Source organism: Catharus ustulatus, chromosome 1, assembly GCF_009819885.2.
Source record: "Catharus ustulatus isolate bCatUst1 chromosome 1, bCatUst1.pri.v2, whole genome shotgun sequence".
Classification (NCBI taxonomy): Eukaryota; Metazoa; Chordata; class Aves; order Passeriformes; family Turdidae; genus Catharus; species Catharus ustulatus.
The window spans coordinates 146,635,411-146,657,067 of NC_046221.1; the positions used below are offsets into that span (position 1 = coordinate 146,635,411).

The window sequence follows — 21,657 nt, forward strand, 5'->3', positions numbered from 1 at the left end:
AAAAGAAAAGTTATGCAGTTTCCATTCCTTAAGATTTGTAAGACCCAACTCTATGGTTACCTGAGAAACTTTATCTAAAGCTTCTGGTGTTCCTTCCAGCCTCAAGTACTCTGTGATAATTAAATCTTGTGATTCTATGATGGAGAATTAACTATTTCAGTAGTCTGATTTTTTTTCCTACCCAATCGTAATATTCCTGACTGTGATAACTGCAATTTTCCATTATTGTACAACAGTTAAGAAAAGACTTAGCTTTAAGTTTTAAAAATTGACTAGAAAGAAGTACTGAGTTTTATATGTATATTTTAAGTTCTGAGAACTTACAGTTTTGCTTCTATATCTAACATGAGTTGTATAGACTGATCTTCTGAAGACAGACTATTTTCACAAAGCCAGTTTCTTCCCCCCGGAATTTGTTGTTCTGTCCAAACACAAGTATTTCACAAAGGCAATTTAAATACCAGCACAATGCTGCCAGAAACCTGTTAGGTTTATTTACTACTCAGAGAATCTCAGCATCCAGACTCTTGAAGTCAAGGTCTAAAGGTATTTGTGGACAGACAGCAAGTGTTATCAGGAGAGTGATACAAAGACTGTGATACTAGCTGGACATATATCTCCTTTTAAACTCTAAAAAAGCCTCTGAAATTTCAAAACCTGCCACAGAATGGAATTGTTTTCTTACTGACTTTCATGGACCTTTTTATGACTAGGAAGCAGAACTGAAAATCTGCTCTCCTTTATGATTGACATTACTGCATCACTTAAAACTGCTGCATGGACATCCTAGAATTCTTTGATATTGTTCACGTTGCACAACAGCATTGAATCATAGAATCATTTAGGTTGGAAAAACCCTTAAGGTCATCAAATCTAACAATAGATATATTATCTCTTCACTCTAGTATCTCAGCTAGGGAAAGATTTGTCTGATAGTACTCTTTTTTTAATCTTTCCTTTTAGCTTTTCACCTTTTGTGCTTACTAAGAAAGCAATAGTTAAAAACTCTGGAAAGAAGAAAATGCTTTATCATTAAGCATCATATTCTGCAAATTTCATATATGGAAAAGAAGATAATTTTGGGTTTTTTTCTTATAACCTAATCCTGGTATGTTAAAAAGTGGAAGAGTATAGATAATAGAAGGCATGCAGCATATTACTTTCTGTTGCATAATATTTCTGCACTTCATAAGAGTAGGGTTCATATCTCTTGTATCTTTCTAAAATCTAAGTTTAGTGGGGAAAATAAAGCTATGTCAGGGTCATAATATCCCATATAGGCAGGTATCCAAGTCTTATCCTTAGAGGTAACAAGAACTATGACAAAGGACAGAGTATCATGTAGCTGGCTATTTTTATTGTGGTATAATGAAACTATTAAAATTTTTAGAATGGAAGAATGGAGTTAAAGCATGAAGACTAGAATTATGCTACTACACTAAAAGGGACATTTTTAAAGATTTTTTAAAATATGAGGCTACTAATTATTCAAATTTCTGTAGATGTCTATTAATATTATGGCATTTGTTACAGTGCTTTTTTTCTATTATTTTAACATGAAATGTTACTTCAGGCATTGGATACTCTTATTACTGTTATGGATCAATATATGAGAAATATACTGTAATTTGGAGCAATAAATACTTTATGAAGATCTTCCACTTGCAAAATTAACTTAGCCACATAACAAAAAATATGAGTATGTATAAAAATTTACATATTGTTTATATATTTTAGGCTATATGCAATATATATATAACCTACATATTGCATATGCTTCCTATGCTGTGTAGAGTAGCATACTAGTTATAAATCATATATTTATATAATATATATTCACTACTGTATTTTGGTTTTCCATTAAAAAGAAGAAAGAAAATCTCACCACATCTGGTTTGATTTTAAATTAGATGTGTGCATGGATATATCTGGTTTATTATGTTCTGTATAGCACTTATATACCCTGTGTACACATAAATATACATCAGTGTATATAAATATATACTTGTCAGTCTCTTCTGAATCCTTAGGAATGATATGAGACATTCACCTTAACTGGCTCCTAAATATCAGCTCTTAATTTTCCTTAATTGCTTTTGTCACTTTACATGATTCTCTGATGCCATGGTTGTGGTGAGGACAGTTGCTTGTTCTCATGAATTTTACTTGCGGTATTTAATCTCTTTACCAGAGAGAAATTAACAATTTATCTTAGTTCATTCACATGTGGTATCAATTTCTTTATTGATTAGAAAGCTCTATACACCAGGCCAATTATATTAATTTTGTTTTTTACTAATGACAAAATCCACCATAACTTTATTTTAAATTACAGGCATGATGGATGTGGTACAACTAGCCTTATTTAGATATGGTTAGAGATAACATATATCATATTGACATGGGTTCAGCATGTAGAGAAGACATATAATTATACACTTAGAAATGTGAACATTTCTATGCAACAATGCAACTAGAGCATAGAATTCTGGAATTAACTAAAATTCTAGTTAATGTGGTTTTTACCTTACAATGCATGTATAATTCCTTTGGTGGAAGTTACCTTCTCTTCAGCCTGTTTTGCTATTATTATTTTGCTATTGCTGTTATTGTGTTATCAGAATACTTTAGACAAAATGCATTTTGACATGATCAGCTTAGTCTGACTGCTTTAGCATGAATTGGTATTCAGCAAAGTATGGAACACTGACAAATATTCACTGGATAATTACTGTGATATATGTCTCAAACAACAATTTTTCATAGAATGATGAGACCTACATTTCAGAACTATTACTACACTTACTCCTAGTTCAGCAAATCAGGATATTATGTTGTCATAATTTCAGAAACAAGAACATAATTAATGGGAACACAGCTGAAATATTTTTTGTGTAATCAAATGTTAATTTAATGTAGGTTCTGCATAATATACAACATGAAAATTATTAAAAAATATTTTCCTGAGCTATTAGTTATTGTATATATTTTACTACATAAGGACACCAAAAGATGAATAGTTTTTTGATTGTCCTAACTGTCTCTTAGGACATCAGTACATTGTTTCAGACTGTGTCTCACTGTGTGACCATTTTCTTCATCATCTGCTAAGTTCAGAAATGACAAATGTTCTATTTGTTTAACAACTGGGATCATGAAAAGATTTTGGAAAATAAATATATAGAACATGAATTTTAAAACTTAATTACATTCCTAAACATTGTATTATGCTTGCCTCATGTGAATACTCTCTTAGGTAAGAATAAATTATTTCATAGAGAAAGATGGGAAAGGAAGTGAATACATTTGTTTGCTAACCAGTAATAGGGATTACTAGAAAACCAACCTAGTGCATCTTTCTCCATCATGCTTAACTGAACTTTTGGTAATCAAATCAAAATTAAAGCACAGAAACACATAGAAATGAAAGGAAAGTTGGGGATTTTGAGAGATGTTATGTAGATTTTCTGATGTACCATGAAAGGCTAGGAAGACTAAAAGCAATGTATATTAGAAGAGCTCTGGAACCTGGTGTCTGAATTTACCATTGCTTAAGTAGTCATCCAGGCTCTTCATATATCAATCCCCATTGAAAACCTGAAGTGATAATCTAACAAAGACTGTGGGGCTTTAATATAAGAAATTATATAAGGCATATTTTTCTCCAAAACTCTGATCATCCTATAAGTAAAGATGCTGCAACAAATATGGACTTAATAGCTTAATGACTTGGCTACAGGCTCACTTTACTTCCCATTAGCTCTCCATTTGTAGCCATTAAACCATTTCCTTGACAAGAACAGCTTGTTCTTCTTTTGTCAAAGAATTCCTCCTGATTAAGATGTCTTCATATCAATGGCAGTTGTTTCACAAAAGAAAGTAAAATATGAGAATTTAAGCTTAATTTTTATCATGCTTCTGAGAAATTCTACCAGAACTGCTATTTTACTGAGTGTAGTTGAAATGTGGTTTCTGGATTAGTGAAACAAACCACATAATAGTGGAATCTAATGGCATGTACTGGACAAGATGGGCCATGACATGCAGATTAAGTACAATAGAAGGGATCAGTATTAGAGAATCTTCAAGGAAATTTAAAATCTCAGTCCATAATATTTCAGAAGCTGTCCTAATCTTGAGAAGACTCAGAGTTGCATGACAATTTCTATTTATGCACATTTTCTCTGTGTACTCTATTTGCATGAATAATGTAGCCAAAGCGGTATCTTCTATTCAACTACCTTCCAAAAGAAAAACAAGATAATGAGTAGACTGTGCTAACAACCTCCAGTGAAGCAACCAAAACTTGGAATTCTATCTGCCACAGTGAAAACTGACCACACTGTTACTAGAAAATCAAGCAGTTCACAAATAATTTATAAGTCAAACATGTCAAGAACTACAGCAAAAAAAAGAAAAAAGACACCAAAAAACCACCCCAAAAATCCATCCCCCCACCAAAAAAAAAAGAAAAATCCACAAACAAACAAACAAAGAGAGACAAAACAAGAGCAAACAAACTAACCAAATCCCAAATCCATTCTATCATGAATAGGGCATTTTCTATAACAACGAAGTCAGTATAATCCTTGAAAAGTGCAAACTGGGTATATTAGCAAAGCTAATTAACATTATTGTGGAACTAATTTGATATAAGTTTTATTTACTTTTATATGTTGAAACCTATAATCTATTAAAAAAATGAAGAGCTTAACTTCATATTCCAGTTTGGCTAATGTGAAATAGGACTTTTTTTTGTTTTGCAGAGTGAACCAATTTGCTCTGGACCACCTCCTCCTCCTCCTCAAAAACATAATCTTCATGTTTTCCACTGAATCCATGCTTCTTTCTCTAATGTATTTAACAACACAATTTTCAGAAAATTCAACATGGACCTGAATTGGTATTTTTAATTTATATAGAGCATCAAATTCATAAATCAATTTTAGAGTATTCCGCCATGCCCTGTTATTCTACGGCAAGCATTTCAGACCAGGATTTGCCATCCACTTTCCATGCTTGTAAGTGAAAGGGGTCTAATAAAGAGAGTTTCAATATTATAGTAATATAATTACCATCCCTCCTTCCAGTTCAATGCCATTAAAAAAATCACTGGGGGTTTTTAATGCCAGAAAATATTGTATGCAATGCTACTACCTGCTAATATGTCCTGCACATATCTAGCAAAATAATATACAAAGTCTGTCTACAATCTTGAGGAATTATAAAGTTTTCTACATTACTTTTTTCTTTTAATTTTTTTTGCCTGTGTTTTCCACTGGGTAGACAATGGTAGGCCTATTTTTCTGTAAAACTGCTTCTTCAAGTAAAACCAAACATTAATTTTAGCAAATAAATAGCTTTAAACACTGTGCTCATGGATTACTTCTGAAAGTAATGTAAATCTTACTTCACCTGAAATTTGCAGAAAGATTCAGAAAAATTATTGTGATTTTAAGAACCCATAAGAATAACAAATTTGAATTCTTAATTTGGTTATTTTCTCATCTTCCCAACTTTAATAAGTTTAAAGCTCATCTTCCAAAGAAGAGACGTGGTTAAAAAAAGCAATTGTCCAGTTTTATTTTGTTTACATTGCACTGAAAATTTACATCATACTTTTACAAATCCTTTTTCATAAAAATATACTTCTTTACAAAAGTGTATGCATTAATATAAGAGGAGTAGCCAGTTGCAGAAGAAACATTTTTAACGATCTCAAATGTATTAACCTTAACATTAATGAATGAATAATAGTTATTGCAGTCATTTGAATAAACAAGAATAAATAACAACCAATGATATAAAATATAAAACAGCATCCTTTTAGTAGAATACAGTTTGACAGAGTTGTATGAATAGTCAAAACAAAGTGTTGTAAAATGATTTATAAGAAATTCATCAAACATTATAGAAATCCAAGCAGCAATCCTGGGTACAATGATTTTTGGTAGGCACTCTCTATTACGGTAATAAAAGGTTATTTTCACAGAATTATTAATGTCTGAAAGGGACAATAACAGATAATTCACACTGGCTAACACACAGCATTTGTGAGTCATGCTATGAATGGAAGACAATGACCTACACCAAATAAATTACTGAGTTCCCACTGAATAATTGTGATATGAAATAACTGTAAAAATAAAAATTGCATGTCCTTAGAATTGATTCTGGAATGTCTAAAACTTGTATTTGAGGGCTGTGGAATCTGAATTGTCCCTAAAATGAATGGATTGTCCCTAATAAAATCATGGCTTTATATATATATATATATTGATTTTTTTTTCATTGCACTATGGTAATATATTCAATTTTAAATGAGCTGTAAGGTTTTGTTTCCATAGAGTACGGAATATATAGATAAAATAGATGTGAAAACACAGTATTTCCAAATTATACCTTCCTATTGCCTTGTAGATCTGATCCAAAGTTCATTGAAGTCTCTTAGAATCCATCAATTTCAATGGGATAGTATCATGCTTTGTGCATGCATATTGTTGAAATGTTGAAGGAATAAACAGGTGGGGTATGGCCTAGTTTTAAGTAACATGAACTGAAAAATGGACTCCTACTTTTGATATAGGGATTTCATTACTAATATTACTGTAAACTGCACTTTTTAATAGGAAATATTTTTAATAGGAAATAAGAAATTATGTTTTAATTTTTGAAACAAATGTAAGATGGTCACTTCTGAATGTTCTTCAACACTAAAGGAACATAATCACATACAAATTTCAATTCATATTAGATTCTTCATAGTAAAATTTGTCTAGATGTATGATTGACAAAACAAATATATAAACATTACAATTTGTGGATATTGTTAATAGAAACAGAGAAAACAAAATTGACTTGGAACACGAAAATGAAGCAAGACGTAAAGCAGGGAATAAATCTCATTTTATAAGGACATTAAATTTATTATTTTTTTTCTGTGATATGAAAAGACTAACTTATACTTTCTGATTTCTAAATACTACATTCTGGACTCAGAAATTCAAGTGTTCTGAGAAAAATAAAATACTTAAAGGACTGAAAAAGGAAATAAAATTGATAAAAACTCATGAGAAAGATGTAGCACATGACTGTTAAAGAGAAATCAGTGACCTATTGTCTCCTGTAAGTATAGCTTTTATTTTCTACCTATATCTTTTTTTTTTTTTAAACCCAGTCCCTCTATTATAGTTTTTATAAAGCACAGAATACTGATAGTGGATGCTCCTCCAATATATGCAAATATGTTTTATGTTTTAGAATAACCTCCTTTTTTAAAAAAGCAAATAAACTGTGAGTAGCACTCATGGAGTGCAGCAAAATTTTTTAAAACTCTCCGTGGCATACACAAAGAAGAATTCTGATCCAGTTTATGAAAAACAAAATAAAAAAAAAAAATAACTACAACCCAGACTTTCCTATCATCCTCAGGAAAAGGTGACCCACTAAGTCCTGAAAAGTGTGCTTTAATTTTTTTTTTCTTTTCTTTTTTTTTTTTTTTTTAAATCAGTGAACTGTGTGTGCACTGTGTTGTGTGTCAATTTCCATACTGAAGACAAATCATTACCACATTATACCATTGTGCAAACAGTGTTCAAGTTGGGGTCAAATCGTACTGCTTTCCCTTCCACTGACTTTGCATTTGTGTCATACATGGGGTTTTCAAAAGCAGCTTGTCCATTATTATTTTCATGTACAGAGCATCCTGTGTACTGTGTTTTAGGTGCAGTCCTGTAGAAGAAAGACAGAGCATTACCAACTGCAGTTTTCCTCACTGACTTAATATGGTTTAGGAATCAGAATTTAGCTTCCAATTCCAATTCGAGGATCTAAATATGACATCTTGATTTTTTTACAACATTTATGCTAAGAATTAGCACTGTCTTTATTGGAGTTTAACGACTTTATGAATCCCTGAAAATTGTATTCACTTTAAAACTTAATTAAAAACCTTAGAAAAGGCTATCCGTTGTTATTGTATCCATTATCCAAATTGTTATCCATTCCACTTGGATAATCACATTATAAAGAGTACAACAACATCTTGTAAAGACACAGTAATTGCCCAGTTGGATGACTGAGGGTTTCCCCCCCCCGCTTTGGAGACTCAACAATTTTACCAAGAATAAGTTTATAGCTGAAATGCCCTCTTTTTCACTAAATAACTCAAAATATCAGAGTTCAAATCCTTAAAAGCTTTTGATCTATACTGCTATACAAAATGCATACTATATTGTAAGTCATCAATATAGAAAGCCAAGACAAGTGCTTACACCATACAGTTAATAGCAAATACATAAAAAATTACATGGGCAATTTTTCATATGCTGGAGCAGTTAAAAACAAGTAGTACTAATTAAAAATGATGGTGCATGTTTTAAACTAATGTTATCCTGTAGCATATATTACTAGTATTATTGCCAGACTATCAGATGTAAATCACCATTTTGGTAGTTAGTATTCAATTAATTGTCTTGGCATTAAAGTGATTAAGGTTTCTTGAGTTATCAAATGCTTTAAAGCTGCAGGAGAAGCTAACTGTATCCAAAGAATTAATACTAGTCTCAATGAAAACTGTTGCACTTAGACTGATAAAACTGAAAAGACTGGTGGCTATTTAATGTGATTGCATATGAACTAATAATTTCGGATGCAGAAACAGTTTCACAATGAAGTGTCTTGATGACATAATGTTTGCATATACTTTAATGCAAATAAACTGGTGAGGCATTAAGAAAAAATTACTCCGGGTGTTACTCGATTCTGTTACATGGGAAAAAAATAAAGCAATTAATTGTAAATACACACAAAATCTACTAATTATATTATTCAGCATATGCCAATAATTTACAGCATCTATTTTATCATGAAGAGATAAATTTATAAATTTTAAATAGGTAGGAATGAAAGTACAATGCCATATTATAAACTCGTTCCTTATTTATTGTACCAGATCTTATTTATTATACTAGATCTAGGAAGAACTGTCTACATGCATATTTTGCAAAGTCTCTGTTGTCTTACAGAAAACTTTATTTACACTAGTAAAAACTGAAGACAAAAATAATAACTAACACTTAGAGAAATAGAGGAATTCTGTATGCATAATTTGTACTTACCTTTGTTTATAAAGATAAAAGCCAAAACCAGCAAATATAAGGGCAAAGAAAGGCACAAGGATAGCAATGGCCACTGAACTACTATTTGTACCATGTGGTTGATTAGAAGAATTTGAACCCTCAGACATATTAAGACCTAAAAAAAATAAGAAAAAGCAAGTAATATACTATTCTGTTAGCAGCAGCACTCCATAACCTTTGGAATTCAATAACCCCTTGTTACTGGGTCAACATCATATGTTCTTCTGCATACATACAGCTGTATGCTGAAGCCACCCGGAATTTTAATATATACCATATCTGATTAATATGTGGATGCCACATGTTGGCAGAACACCACACATACGCTGGTGCAGTAAATATCTTACAGCATAATTCTGCATGGGATTAAACTTTTGAACGCAATGGAAACACATTACTGTACTGTGATATGAAATGTCAAATTTATAATAATGCATATTTCAGATTGATGATATTACTGGTTTTATTTGTATATTTGAGTAATTAATAAATACTACATATATAAAATCCAATCATACTGTCAAGGAAAAGGTCAATCAATTGAAAAGGCTAATTGAAAACTCATTGCTTCCACAGGTCCTGCTATTGATACACAGAATGAAAAAGACAGGAACAATTTTGAATAGCTAAAGCCAGATATTGATGAAAAAATAGAAATATGACCTCCTGTATGGTTGAAGAATACATTATCTACATTATCTACACAGAAAAGTTGTAGCCCTTTTAAATGTGATGCAAGATTATAACAATGACCCAGACATTATAAAATAAATTCTTTATAGAAAGTGTGTTTAGGATTGGAATGGGCTGCCCAAGGAAGTGGTGGAGTCACTGACCCTAGAAGTCCTTAAAGAAAGATGGCATGTGGCACTCAGTGCCATGGCTTAGTTGATAAAGTGATGTTAGGTCATTGGTTGGACTTGATGATCTCTCAGGTCTTTTCCAAATGAGTTGATTCTGTGATTCTCTAATGCATCTTCAAAGTTACATTATTTTCAAGATTTCAACTGGCTCTTTTATAAATTGCTTAGGTCATAATGTTTTCTGACTTTCTTGATCATATAAGACAATATACAGAAAATTTAAAAAAAAAAAAAAAAACAACCAAAAAAATAAAAAGAAAACCTAACAGAAAATAGACCACAAACAACCATCCAAGGTTGAGACTCAACCAACCAACCATATGAAGAAAATTGTGTGGGAATAACAATCAAAATATTTCATTTCAGAGAAGCTAATTTTGAGGTTGTGTGCATGAAATAACAAAGTAGTAAGTGTCCTAAACAAAATCTGTTCAAAGATTGTGAATCTCTTTGTAGTGATATTATTGACAACATTAGCTACAATTAAATCTTACAGGATTTAACTCTGAATCATTATTTTCCTCGAAATTATACCCCAATAAAAAATACCTTCAATATGTTACAGAAGAGAAACTTAAACATATCATCCAAAAATCAAATGAAGAAATATTTTTTCTTTGCAATAATCTGTCAAAACAATTTTCCAAGGAAGTCTTCTGTTTTAATTTTTCCTAGATGACTTTTAAATATTTTTACAAAGTTAATAAAAGGAAATAACTTCGTATATTCATTTAAAAAGTTTTGATAAAGATAATTTTAAAAAATTCTTGCAAAGTACATAATTTGCATATGAAATTACAGTGAAAAGCAAGATCAGTATATTTTAATGTGACTTAGAACTGTGAAAAGAGAAAGATTTGACTTTATATTCCTTCCTTCCTTCCAAGAATTAAAGAATCTCCTGATTTTACAGAAAAAAAAATTAGAATGGGCAATATATTTTTGCTGAAAGAACATAATTCTCCATCCACATACAGGAATTTTATCTGAAGGTAAGAACTCAATATAAGTAGCCATTATATTAGTGAAAACTAAGTCCTCTTCTAAGGTATTCCCAACAGTATTTTATCATTTAAAATTCAGTATATTTCAAATGCTCATGGAAGGAGAAATATCACAGTTCTTAAGACAACATTAGAAAAGAAAATGAAATTCTTTTTCTTAAATAGCACAACAGAATGTTTTCACCAGAGTTCCGTTACCAAAATTTTCTTAGTATAGAAACAAGAAGTTAATTTTTAGGAAATAAACACTAATCAAGTAAGACTTTTTTCTTCTTAAAAGTAATATAAGTATTTACCTGCAAATATTTAGCAGTTTCCCTCTTCTAACAAATGTTTAGGTAAAATAGTGTTTCAGCAGCATAAGCAAAAAATTAGTTTATCAGAGCATTCTACAACATGGGTTTTCTAGATAGCTATTAATATATGAAACTAAACACATTTTATACATAATTGGATAAACAAATTGCTCAAAATATTACAGATGAATATGTATTTTAAGCAGTAGATTGCAAGTCATCTATAGCTCCATACAACTTGTTTGTAACTACCACTTAAATGACATGACAGTTTAAAGATATTAATATCTCAATATTCTATAAAATGTAAATTCTGTTAACATCCTGCAGATACCCTCATACTACTGGATATAATAAAACTGAATATGGAACAATGAACTAGCAAATAATTAGAATTTATTGAATACCTATTCTTTGAAGCCCAAATTGTCCATAATCTTTACCCTGGATGAATCCTTGAAAAACATATGTTGCTCCATCAGGTTCAGCAGAAACCTGTAAACAAAAAGTACTTTGAATTAAATGGGGAAAAGGTTGTTGCAAGTCACATGTATCTATTTGAAAGGGAGTTATTCTATTCTATATCCTAATACACTTGACTGGTAGCTGTTATTTCCCATTATAAACACCCTCTTTTTCAAGGAAAAGACAGGACTGTTATAGACACAACTTAAGACATGATGTTTTATGGTCACATGTAACACCTTATGCTACCTTTAACTGTATTTTTTAAAAACACTAAGACCTAGAGTTTCTGGTAGTTCAAATGTCAGTATTTCTAAGCTCTTATATACTTCATAATTTTCTGTTTCTTTTAGGAAGTAGATTGAAAAAGTTATATTGCAAATAATCCTAAGGATGAAAGTATTGAGGTTTTAATAACTAGTTTTAAACAAAATAAAAATTACTTCAAATTGATTGAAAGCTTTTTGAGTTTTCTCAGTGCCTATGTCAATAAGCACTTAATTATGCAGCCGTGGACCAGAAGAATATTGACTAAGGCTTTGGTACAAGAGCAAAATATGTAAGTATAAAATAAAAGGCTTGTGGGAGGGAGGGGATGGTTGTGACCCTATGATTATCGCTCTCATTGCATTAAGTACAGTCTAAAGTAAAGTACTGTACACAACTTGACAGATACTTGCTTCTAAGAATAGTTATTAGGTTCAAACTCAGTGTTTTCTACGTAGGTTCCTTCAAGCTTTTCCCTTAAGCTTCCCTTTCTTAAGACACAGTATATCTTCAGCAATGACCTGAAGCTATGTTTTCACTGAAGACCGGGTGCCTTTCTTATGTGAATTTTTTTCTTCGGGCTAAAGCAGCCTCTTTTTGCTATTCCAAGACTCAGAGAAAAAAAAAAAAAAAGATCAAATAAGACCAGTATGTAAATAGCATATGGAATTTAGGAAGTATGCTGTCTACTTTTGTATATTTAGAAATCTGAAGGTAAATTCTTTGCTTTTGCTACCTCGGGAGCATGTTAGTGAAGCCTAAAATTTGTACAAGACAAGAGAGTTTAGCCTTTTTACTAATACATTTATTGATTAATGAGTTTGGTTTAAGGTTTTAATTCTACATCTTTAAAAAAAAATATTGTTCAACCAGTGCCCAGTGCCACTTGTTATAAAAATATAAATTTTTGTGAACAGTTCAATGTACACATGGCATGTGAACACATAGTGGTGTCCCTGTAGTGCTTAACTGATAGGTGAGATGTAAGAAAACAGGCAAATTCCTTAAAAAATCAGATGGTGTAGTAAGGATGTAGGAGTGTTTATCCTCATCCAAATAATTTTAGGTTCTTTATTTTCTAAAAACTCTACTTTTTTTCTCTGTCTATTCTTGGAAGGCATCTCCTTTTCATGGTTTAATCACACTCCCAGAAACCTGAGTTATTTAACCCTCTCCTTTACCTCTTCTCATCTCAGTTATGTACTCTCTTCCTCTTTGAATAAACTCAGACCCAGAACTCCAAAGGGCCTAATTCTAAATTGGAGTTATCTATTTTGATTTCCACACACGTGACAGTTCATCCTTTTCAAGGTATTTCTAAAAAATGACCAAAATTAAAACACATATGCTAATATAATGATCAAAATTGTTATTGTATTAATAGAATAGAATATAATATATCTACAAAATGGTTTTCTATTTAATTATGATAAAATTTCTAAATATATTGGAATAGTGACCTAAGAGAAAGGCTTCTGTACTAACACACATTACAATTTTGCCTACACTCTATGTCTGTTCCCATATTTTCCCTCAGACTAGTCTCCTGCATTTTACAAGAAAATTTGCATGTAATTTAATAAATCAGCCTTGCTAAAAAGATTCCATTTGATATGTCTCAGAGAGGGAATTATTTTTTTTTTTTGTATGATTGAATTCATGCAGGTTTTCACATCCAAAAAATCCTTTTGTAGCAGAAGTATACTCACAAAACCATCCATAGCCCATTTTTCCTCTTTCAACTTGCTTGCAGATGTATGGGAGGGTGCTTTAATGAGATATATGTGGAGCATTAGCCGAGCTTCCTGGCTTTTATACACTCCTGTAGAATATAGTTTTAAAAATTCATATTTATGTTCACTAGAAAAATAATGTCATCTTTGAGAATAAATACATCATCTCTTTTCTTAAAGAGGAAAAGCAGGAAGAATAGATACCAATTGTCAACACTGTTTAGAAAATGCACTCTATTTTGAAATTATTTCAATAATCATAAGGTATCAAGAGAAACAGCTTTTAGCTTAGCCTGTAGAGAGAAGGGAAACCCCATATACACAGCAGTTACTTCAAGCCTTACTTAGAACATTGATAGCAATCTGATTTGAAATGGAAAATAGTGTTCTGAATCAGGAAGAGTGTATTTACTTTCAATATATATAATTTAGCCATTGCATAGAAAACGTGACAATAGGAACATCCACACACAAATTCTACTCCAAAAGCTGCTGCAAAATTAAAAAAAAAAAAAAAATTGAAAATATATTTTTATTATTGGATTGTTCTTCCATAGTTAGTATGGTCAGTTATGAAACAGTTTCTTCCATATAATGAGAAGACTTGTATGCAACCTTACTTAATTTGTAGACATAATTATTGACTCATTCATGTTCCTGCAGAATAATTACTTGGAACCCAAATATGATTATTTTTTAATTTGGAAATGAAAATAAAATACCACAATGTTTAGTGATTTCATCTTCCATTGGCAATTATCTCGAATTCCTGTTTATTGTGTACATGCCTAAATTGAAAAAAATCAAAAGTCTTCTCCACATTAAGGATTGGTGACTGCCCTATAGGAGGTATCATTACATATAAATTATCTCTGAGCTAATGAGAAGACTTACTTTTGTGTTAGCAGTGCACTGAACTGAAATGAATGAGCCTTGTCAAGATTTGTTTATTCTGTCTATAATTACAGCAAGCACAGGTGTCAAAATAAAAAGAAGTCAAATACATGCATCAAGTGATGGAATGCAAAACAGTAAATTATGTAGGAGAAGGGAACTACTTTTCATTTGAGAAAACTACAAACTGAGCATAGGTGAATTCAGCTTTCTAGCATGTAAATGTATTTTTAATCCATCCCTACTCGCCTGGCCCTAAGGCACCCTTTCAGTGTATAAGATCTCAGTGTTCTATCTGTAGAACAGGGAAATTAAAACAAAAAAAACCCAAACTTGATGGCATGTGTAATGCCTGTATTTAGAGTGGAAAAGGGCATTTGGAAGCACATTTGTCTAATAGAAGGAACCTTTTATTTGGAGGAGTGTTTTGAGTGAGAAAATACAGCTGTTTACTTTTCTAATTCTAAAAATACAAAATACTACATCTGTTCTTAATATAATAATGTAATAACAGAAATCATATGGATGAAATTAACAGAAAAAAAATTAACACACAGCCAAGAAAAACATGGTTATCAGTCAGAAAACATTTAGTCCACTCTCAAGCATGACTCAATACTGGGAAATAAAATCTCAGCAGAAACATGGATTCTGTGGCTCATTGCATCCCTCCTGAACACCCCTCTCGGCAATCAGATCAGGCCCAGTCAAATAGGTTTATGAAAGGCAGATCTTGTTTGACTACTCTGGGCCCCTTCTTTGGTAAGATGATTTAGTGGATGAAAGAAAAGCTGTGGATGTGGTCTCACTGTTCTTTAGTAAAGCCTTTGAAGCCATTTCTAACAGAATCCTGCTAGAGAAACTGACTGTTCATGGTTTGGACAGGTGGACTCTTCACTGAGTGAAAAACTGACAGGCTGGATGAGCTCAGAAATTTGTGTTGATTAGTGTTACATTCAGTTGGTGGCCAGTCACAACTGGTGTTCCCCAGAGCTCACACTGTGTCCAGCCCTGTTTTGTATCTTTATCAACAATCTGGATAAGGTACCCTCAGTCAGTTGGCAGATGACACCAAATTGGGCAGGAGTGTTCCTGTGCTGGAGGGTACGAAGGCTCTGCAGAGGGATCTGGACAGTTTGGATCAATGGGCTGCACTTGGGCTTGGGAGGCCCTGGGGGTGCTAGTCATGACTGAACATGGTCCTTCAGGGCACTCAGGTGGCCAAGAAGGCCAATGGCATCCTGGTTTGTATAATAACTAGGGTGGTCAGCAGCTTTAGGGCAGTGATCATCTCCCATATTTGGCACTGGTGAAGCCACATCTTGAATCCTGCATCCAATTTTGGGCCTCTCATTACAAGGGTGACATGGAAATGCTGGAGCATGTCCAGAGAAGGGCAATGGAGCTAGAGAAGAATCTGGAGCACAAATCTTATGACGAGAGTCTGAGAAAACTTGAGTTGTTTAGTCTGGAATAAAGGAGACTGAAGATAAACTACATCCTCTCTTCAACCACCTGAAAAGAAGTTGAAGCAACGTGCTTTTCAGTTCTTTTCTCAAGCAGCACGTGCTCAAATGAAAGAAAATGGCTTCAGGTTGTGCCAGGAGAAGTTTAGATTAGATCTTATGAAAAAATTCATGACTGAAAGGGCTGTCTGACATCGGAGCAGGCTGTCCAGGCAAGTGACAGAGTCACCATCTCTGAAGGTATTTAAAAGACGCGTATATCTGGCACTTCCAGAGACATGGTTCAGTGGTGGATTTGACAGTATTAGGTTAACTTGATTATCTTAGAAGTCTTTTTAGACCTAAAAAATTCTATGATTCCAACTTTTTCTCTTTTCTTACTTAGAAAATCTAACAAGTGTCAGTTCTAATTTCTTTCCATGTTCATTAGGTATCTCTGACTTTCTACGTCAAAATTTATTAATCTCATCATATTTATTATCAGTCATTAGGCAACTGTGGGGAAATTTTATAATTCAGAAAATCTCAGGAACAGTACTTGAAATTTATTTAAAATATTTAGGAGAGAAACATGATAATTAATATGATTCTTCCACTCCTTAATGTCTATTAACTCCAAATAAAGTAAAACCTGGAAAAGTACAAAAAAAAAAAAAAAAAAAAAGGAAGGAAAGAAGTGGAAAAATCCTTACGTTTGTAAAGGAACTGAAATGCAATGAAAAGTTTTTTGATAAGATAATAAAATTTAAGTTATGTAGAAAGTTACAGAAAACCAATTTAAGACAGAAAACTGAAAGAAAAAAGGAAATTTGCTTTCCTTAGCCCATACCTGATAACAGCAATTCCATATTGCTGTTTGTAAGTGTTGCATTTACTCTTCCTGAAGTTGCATTGAAACTGGTGACTGTCAAAGTCATGGGTTGCTTCTTGCTTTTGTAATTGTAAGATCCTTTCCATATATAATTTTGGGCAAATACATCATCAGGAACTATACAGACAGAAACATGTTTCAATACATTTTGCGATATTCAGTGCTTAAAAAGTCAAATAACCAACAAAATGTACGATAAATATTAGCATTTTCTTTCCTTTACTCTTTATAAATCTACTAGGCATAATTTTCAGATATAAAATATAGAAACCTGGCATGAACTTTTGTGAAAAATGTATTTGCACTGAAAACCACAACCTCAACCACATCTTCACTTGCTTTTTTCCTAAAATATGGATTTGTCCCAGAGTTAACCAGTTTCACAAATTCTAAACGATTTAGACAGAAGATCATATTCCACTCACTGTAGAATACTTTCTATGCTAGCACAGACAGCTAGGGACATATTGCTAGCATTGAATTTTGCAGAAATTAGTATATATTTAGATATCAAATTTTAATAATAATTTTATTCAAATGACATGAAATATTATAAGCATTTTCTTTATTAACTTTTCTTTATTAACTTTAAAATTAGTCAATTTTTCTAATAAAAAAATATATAAGAAATTTTGTCTTGTCTTCAAATGCTGAAAAGCATTCTGGGCTTCACCAGGAGAAAAACAAATTAAGTCTCTAATTTAAAATTTAAAACAGATTATAGTCTGCTGGGGAATAAATGCACTAGATTTACACACTCACATTTAATACTTATTATTAGCAAACTGAAAAACTCTTAATTTAAGTAATGTTATTTCAGCAACAAAAAACTCCCACCAAAACAACAAAAAGCTACCTTTGACGTAAAATCGAATACATGCAAATCTTTAAAACCTTAACATGAAATACCTTTCAAATAATTAAATTAAAAGTGATTTAGGATGCGCTTGTTACACTTCCAAAGCAATGTATCAGAGCTATCCCTATAAGAGAATCACTATTTAAAATCAGAACTTTCACATTATTTGAAGTAATTCACACTGAACTTAGAGCTCTGTGTTCATGTGTGCATTGGCATCTCATGTCAGATAAGCAGAGATGAATGTTTGCTCTTTTCTCTCTCAAGATACCCCTAAACCCAAGACTGGGTACACTGGAATAACCACAGTTTTCCTTCATCATTTATTTTATGCAACACAAAGACAGGTCTTTGCCATGAATGGTGAAGGAGCTTTCCCAGTTTTTCTGTCTCTGTACTGTATGTATATTTGTGCATGTTTCTTGAAAAAACATGTAAATACAGGACATGCAAGTAAGGAAATTGCATGGTGGAAATGTTCTGATGTTGATTTGTAATCTGCCTGAAATATATTTTCCTACTTTTAGGACAACTGATCTTTATGTGCTATATTGGCAGTTAATTGGGATTGCACAAAATAAATGAAAATTTTCTGAATTGTTAACTTGATGTCACCACTCAGCAGCATATCATTGAAAAATACTGCTTTGAACTAGTATACAAAATGTGAAAAAAAAAGCGCCCAAATCCCCATATGCTAAAGTACTACCTTTAAATTTTATTCATTATCAGTAGAAATTAAATAGATTTATTACAGCCAAAGGTTAATTTTAGTTAAGGAGACTGCTCTTTTCAAAAAATCTCTTAAGTGGACAGAGAGCTTCTCTTGTCAGGACATCCAAATATGGTCTTCAGCAAATCTGTTAAAACTGGAGACTTTAGTCAGAATTCAAGAGATTATCTTGTGTCAGCTAAAATCAGCTTTTTCTTCTAAAGGCCAAACGCAAGGCTGATACTAAGTATTTAGGTATAGCAATCTAAATTAGCGATACATAAAAAAGTGCAGGACTAAAGAAAACTGGAAAACATCTTTAAATTATTTCAAGGTGAGTAATACAGTTTCTAAATAGGTAAATTGCATAGTAGCTTATGTGTAAGGAACACAGTGATTTCAGTGAAACGAATAAAACTCATTACAAAACAGAAATTGTATATAGATATAAATTATACCATATGGTTGATGGACTTCAAAATTAGGGAATAATTTAATTATCTTTTCTCCTTTGTTAATCTAGTGCCTAATATCCCTTATACATTCTAAACCACTTAGTGCAATCTCACTAAACTGATCTTCATTTTTTTTTACAGAAATGGTTTATAATGACATAAACCTTGGAGTACTTACCACTTAATTTGGGACTTGGTGTTCCCAATGCTGGTCTGGGATCCTTCACTAATATTTTAGAACCAGCTGTTGAAAGAATAAAAGATATAAAGATAAATCAATAGCAAAAGAAACAAAGAAAATAATTTCCATCATGGAATTTATTTGTTAAAAAGCATATAGGATGACGTTTAAAACTCAAATACAAATTATATTTCAGTTGGCATCAAACCTTAGTATCACAGGAACGCTTGAACGTTCCTCCATATTCTCTTAAATCAGGCACCTGGATGCTATTGAGCCATTTTTAGCAAACAGTGCAGAGTTTTACTTCAGAATCCACGTTTCTGAATTTACAGTTCTGGACCACGCACCTAATATGTAAGACACCTTCTCATAAAGCATCTAATCCTGGCTATGTCACTTGGATTAGGAGCAGTGAACAGTGCATTGACTACAATAAGACCAAAAAATGAAGACACATATAACAAAAGGAGTTATAATTTCTCTCCAGAACTTAACTATCTTCAACAGTACTGAGTGAGACATCTTGTGTTCAAGAGGAAAACCCATAGGTGCTGCCTTAATCTCTTAACATTGAAGGAGAAGGTCCCTGATTGTTTAAAGGAAAGTAAGAGAAAGAAACAAACAAAAGAGGTTGTCCACAGTATCTCCAATTGTTCAGGTGATATGAGAACTGGAAGTTGGATAATGTAATTTCTTCTGTGCTCAGTGCAGGAACTCTCCCACCACTGAAGATCATAAACTAAGTGCACTAGGACATTATAATTTCCTGGAGATGAAGCTGTTTTATTTTGAAGAGACTGATTTGGATACACTGGAACATAACGAAGGCAAATAATTCTGTCTCCTAATATAAAATACTCTCATGTAGCACCAGACTCAACTCCTTGTTCCAACTGTGATTTCAGTATTTTGCATTTTGGGTCTTGGCTTTGAACACAGGTCTTTTCTCTCCAATCTATGTCCTAAAAAATTACACAAGAAAAGAAACTACCTTCCCCCTGTGCTGAGTATTTTTCTGCCTAGAAAGGAAATTTTTGCAAGGACTGAAAATATTTTTATTGAGAATAAATTTTAGCTTTTTGAAAAGGTCTTTCCTTGTCATGTATGTTAAAACTGTAAAGAAGCAAGGGCGGGGGTTGAAATGCAACCTAAGGTCCTAACGGACTATTACTACTGATTGATTAACCCCCATTTCCTCTCTGTTTTGAAAGAAACTCACTGAACTTCACTGTACATTGCTGACCTGGAGGCCATGGTTCAACAGCATGTGCTTTCTGACTACATTAAGTTCAGGTTAGAAATATCTGGATCACATTTTCCATTGCGCTTTAGCACAAAAAGACGATGAGTTAATTTGCCTTGTCACGTTGAATAAATTTCTAGTCAAGTCCACAACTGGAACTTGAAATACAAAATAAAATTTAAATACAAATATGAGGTACAAATCCAAAACTAAAGCTAGTTAACTATGAAGTTTAAGTTTCTAGGTCCAGATATTTAAGTAGGACTTTTGAGATTTCCATTTTGTATTTAAAGGATCAAATTCTAGTTTAATTCCCCTACACATCCCTTTAGAGTTCTCAGCTTCAAACATTTCATTCCTTTTCATCTATTTCCAAGTTATTTTTGTGAAGTTCACAATAAGAGGTGAACAACTTCTTTAAACAGCAGCAGCAGCAGAAAATTCTTGAGTGAAAATACAACCTATGAATCACATTTGGCCTGCCACAATACTTTTCAACTACTTAACAAGTCCTAAGCTTCTTGGTTGCTAGCTTTCTAGCACATTCCCAAAGCACTTCTTTCTTTTCCCCCAGCACTTGCCTGGCATGCAATTCCAGGACACCTGTTTTTTAGTAATACAAACTATTCATTTCCTATTTCCCTTCCAAGTAGCAGTGTTTGGCTACAAAGCCTTTGAATGCCTCTGTAAGAGCCCTGGGGATAACCACATCTGAAACATTAGGTAACAGTAATCTGAAAAGGCCTTTAATTATTCAGGAAATAAAATTCCACACAGTTCCTACACTTGAGTACATTCCTTATCTCACATGAAAACCACCTTTCTCACCATGACTTGGCTATGATATTTTTCATGTCCTACCTCGACAGTGTAGTAAAAATTAGACACAAAATTAAAGGTTGAAACAGCAAGGACAAAGTAGATACTTTTTGCTTTCTAGTAGTATACAGTTCCTTACATAAAAAATATAAAATAATAACAAACCGTATGGATTAATTTCACACAATGAATCAGACATCTTCTTGGACTTTAGTCATCTTTCTCAAATATTATTACAGAATCATTCAATCATTTAGGTTGGAAAAGACCTCTACGATCTTAGAGTCCAAAAGCTAACCTAACACTATCAAGTCCTCCACTACATTATAGTTCTAAATCCCACATCTACACATCTACCTCCATTACTTCCCTGGACAGCCTGTTCC

General features: G+C 32.4%; 1 protein-coding gene across 3 annotated transcripts in view; it reads right to left on the reverse strand.

Moving 5' to 3' along the window:
- Window positions 1–5,558: 5,558 nt before the first annotated feature.
- LOC116996510 (CUB and sushi domain-containing protein 3-like) overlaps window positions 5,559–21,657 on the reverse strand; it is a 614,657-nt gene continuing 598,558 nt past the window's right edge. For all 3 annotated transcript variants that reach the window (XM_033060271.2, XM_033060262.2, XM_033060252.2), the window contains 6 exons: window positions 19,204–19,269; window positions 16,958–17,116; window positions 13,745–13,857; window positions 11,711–11,798; window positions 9,120–9,255; window positions 5,559–7,731 (listed from right to left, as the gene is read on the reverse strand). In XM_033060271.2, coding sequence (XP_032916162.1) covers window positions 7,572–7,731; window positions 9,120–9,255; window positions 11,711–11,798; window positions 13,745–13,857; window positions 16,958–17,116; window positions 19,204–19,269 — 722 coding nt within the window. In that variant the 3' untranslated portion in view covers window positions 5,559–7,571. The remainder of the gene's footprint in view (window positions 7,732–9,119; window positions 9,256–11,710; window positions 11,799–13,744; window positions 13,858–16,957; window positions 17,117–19,203; window positions 19,270–21,657) is intronic.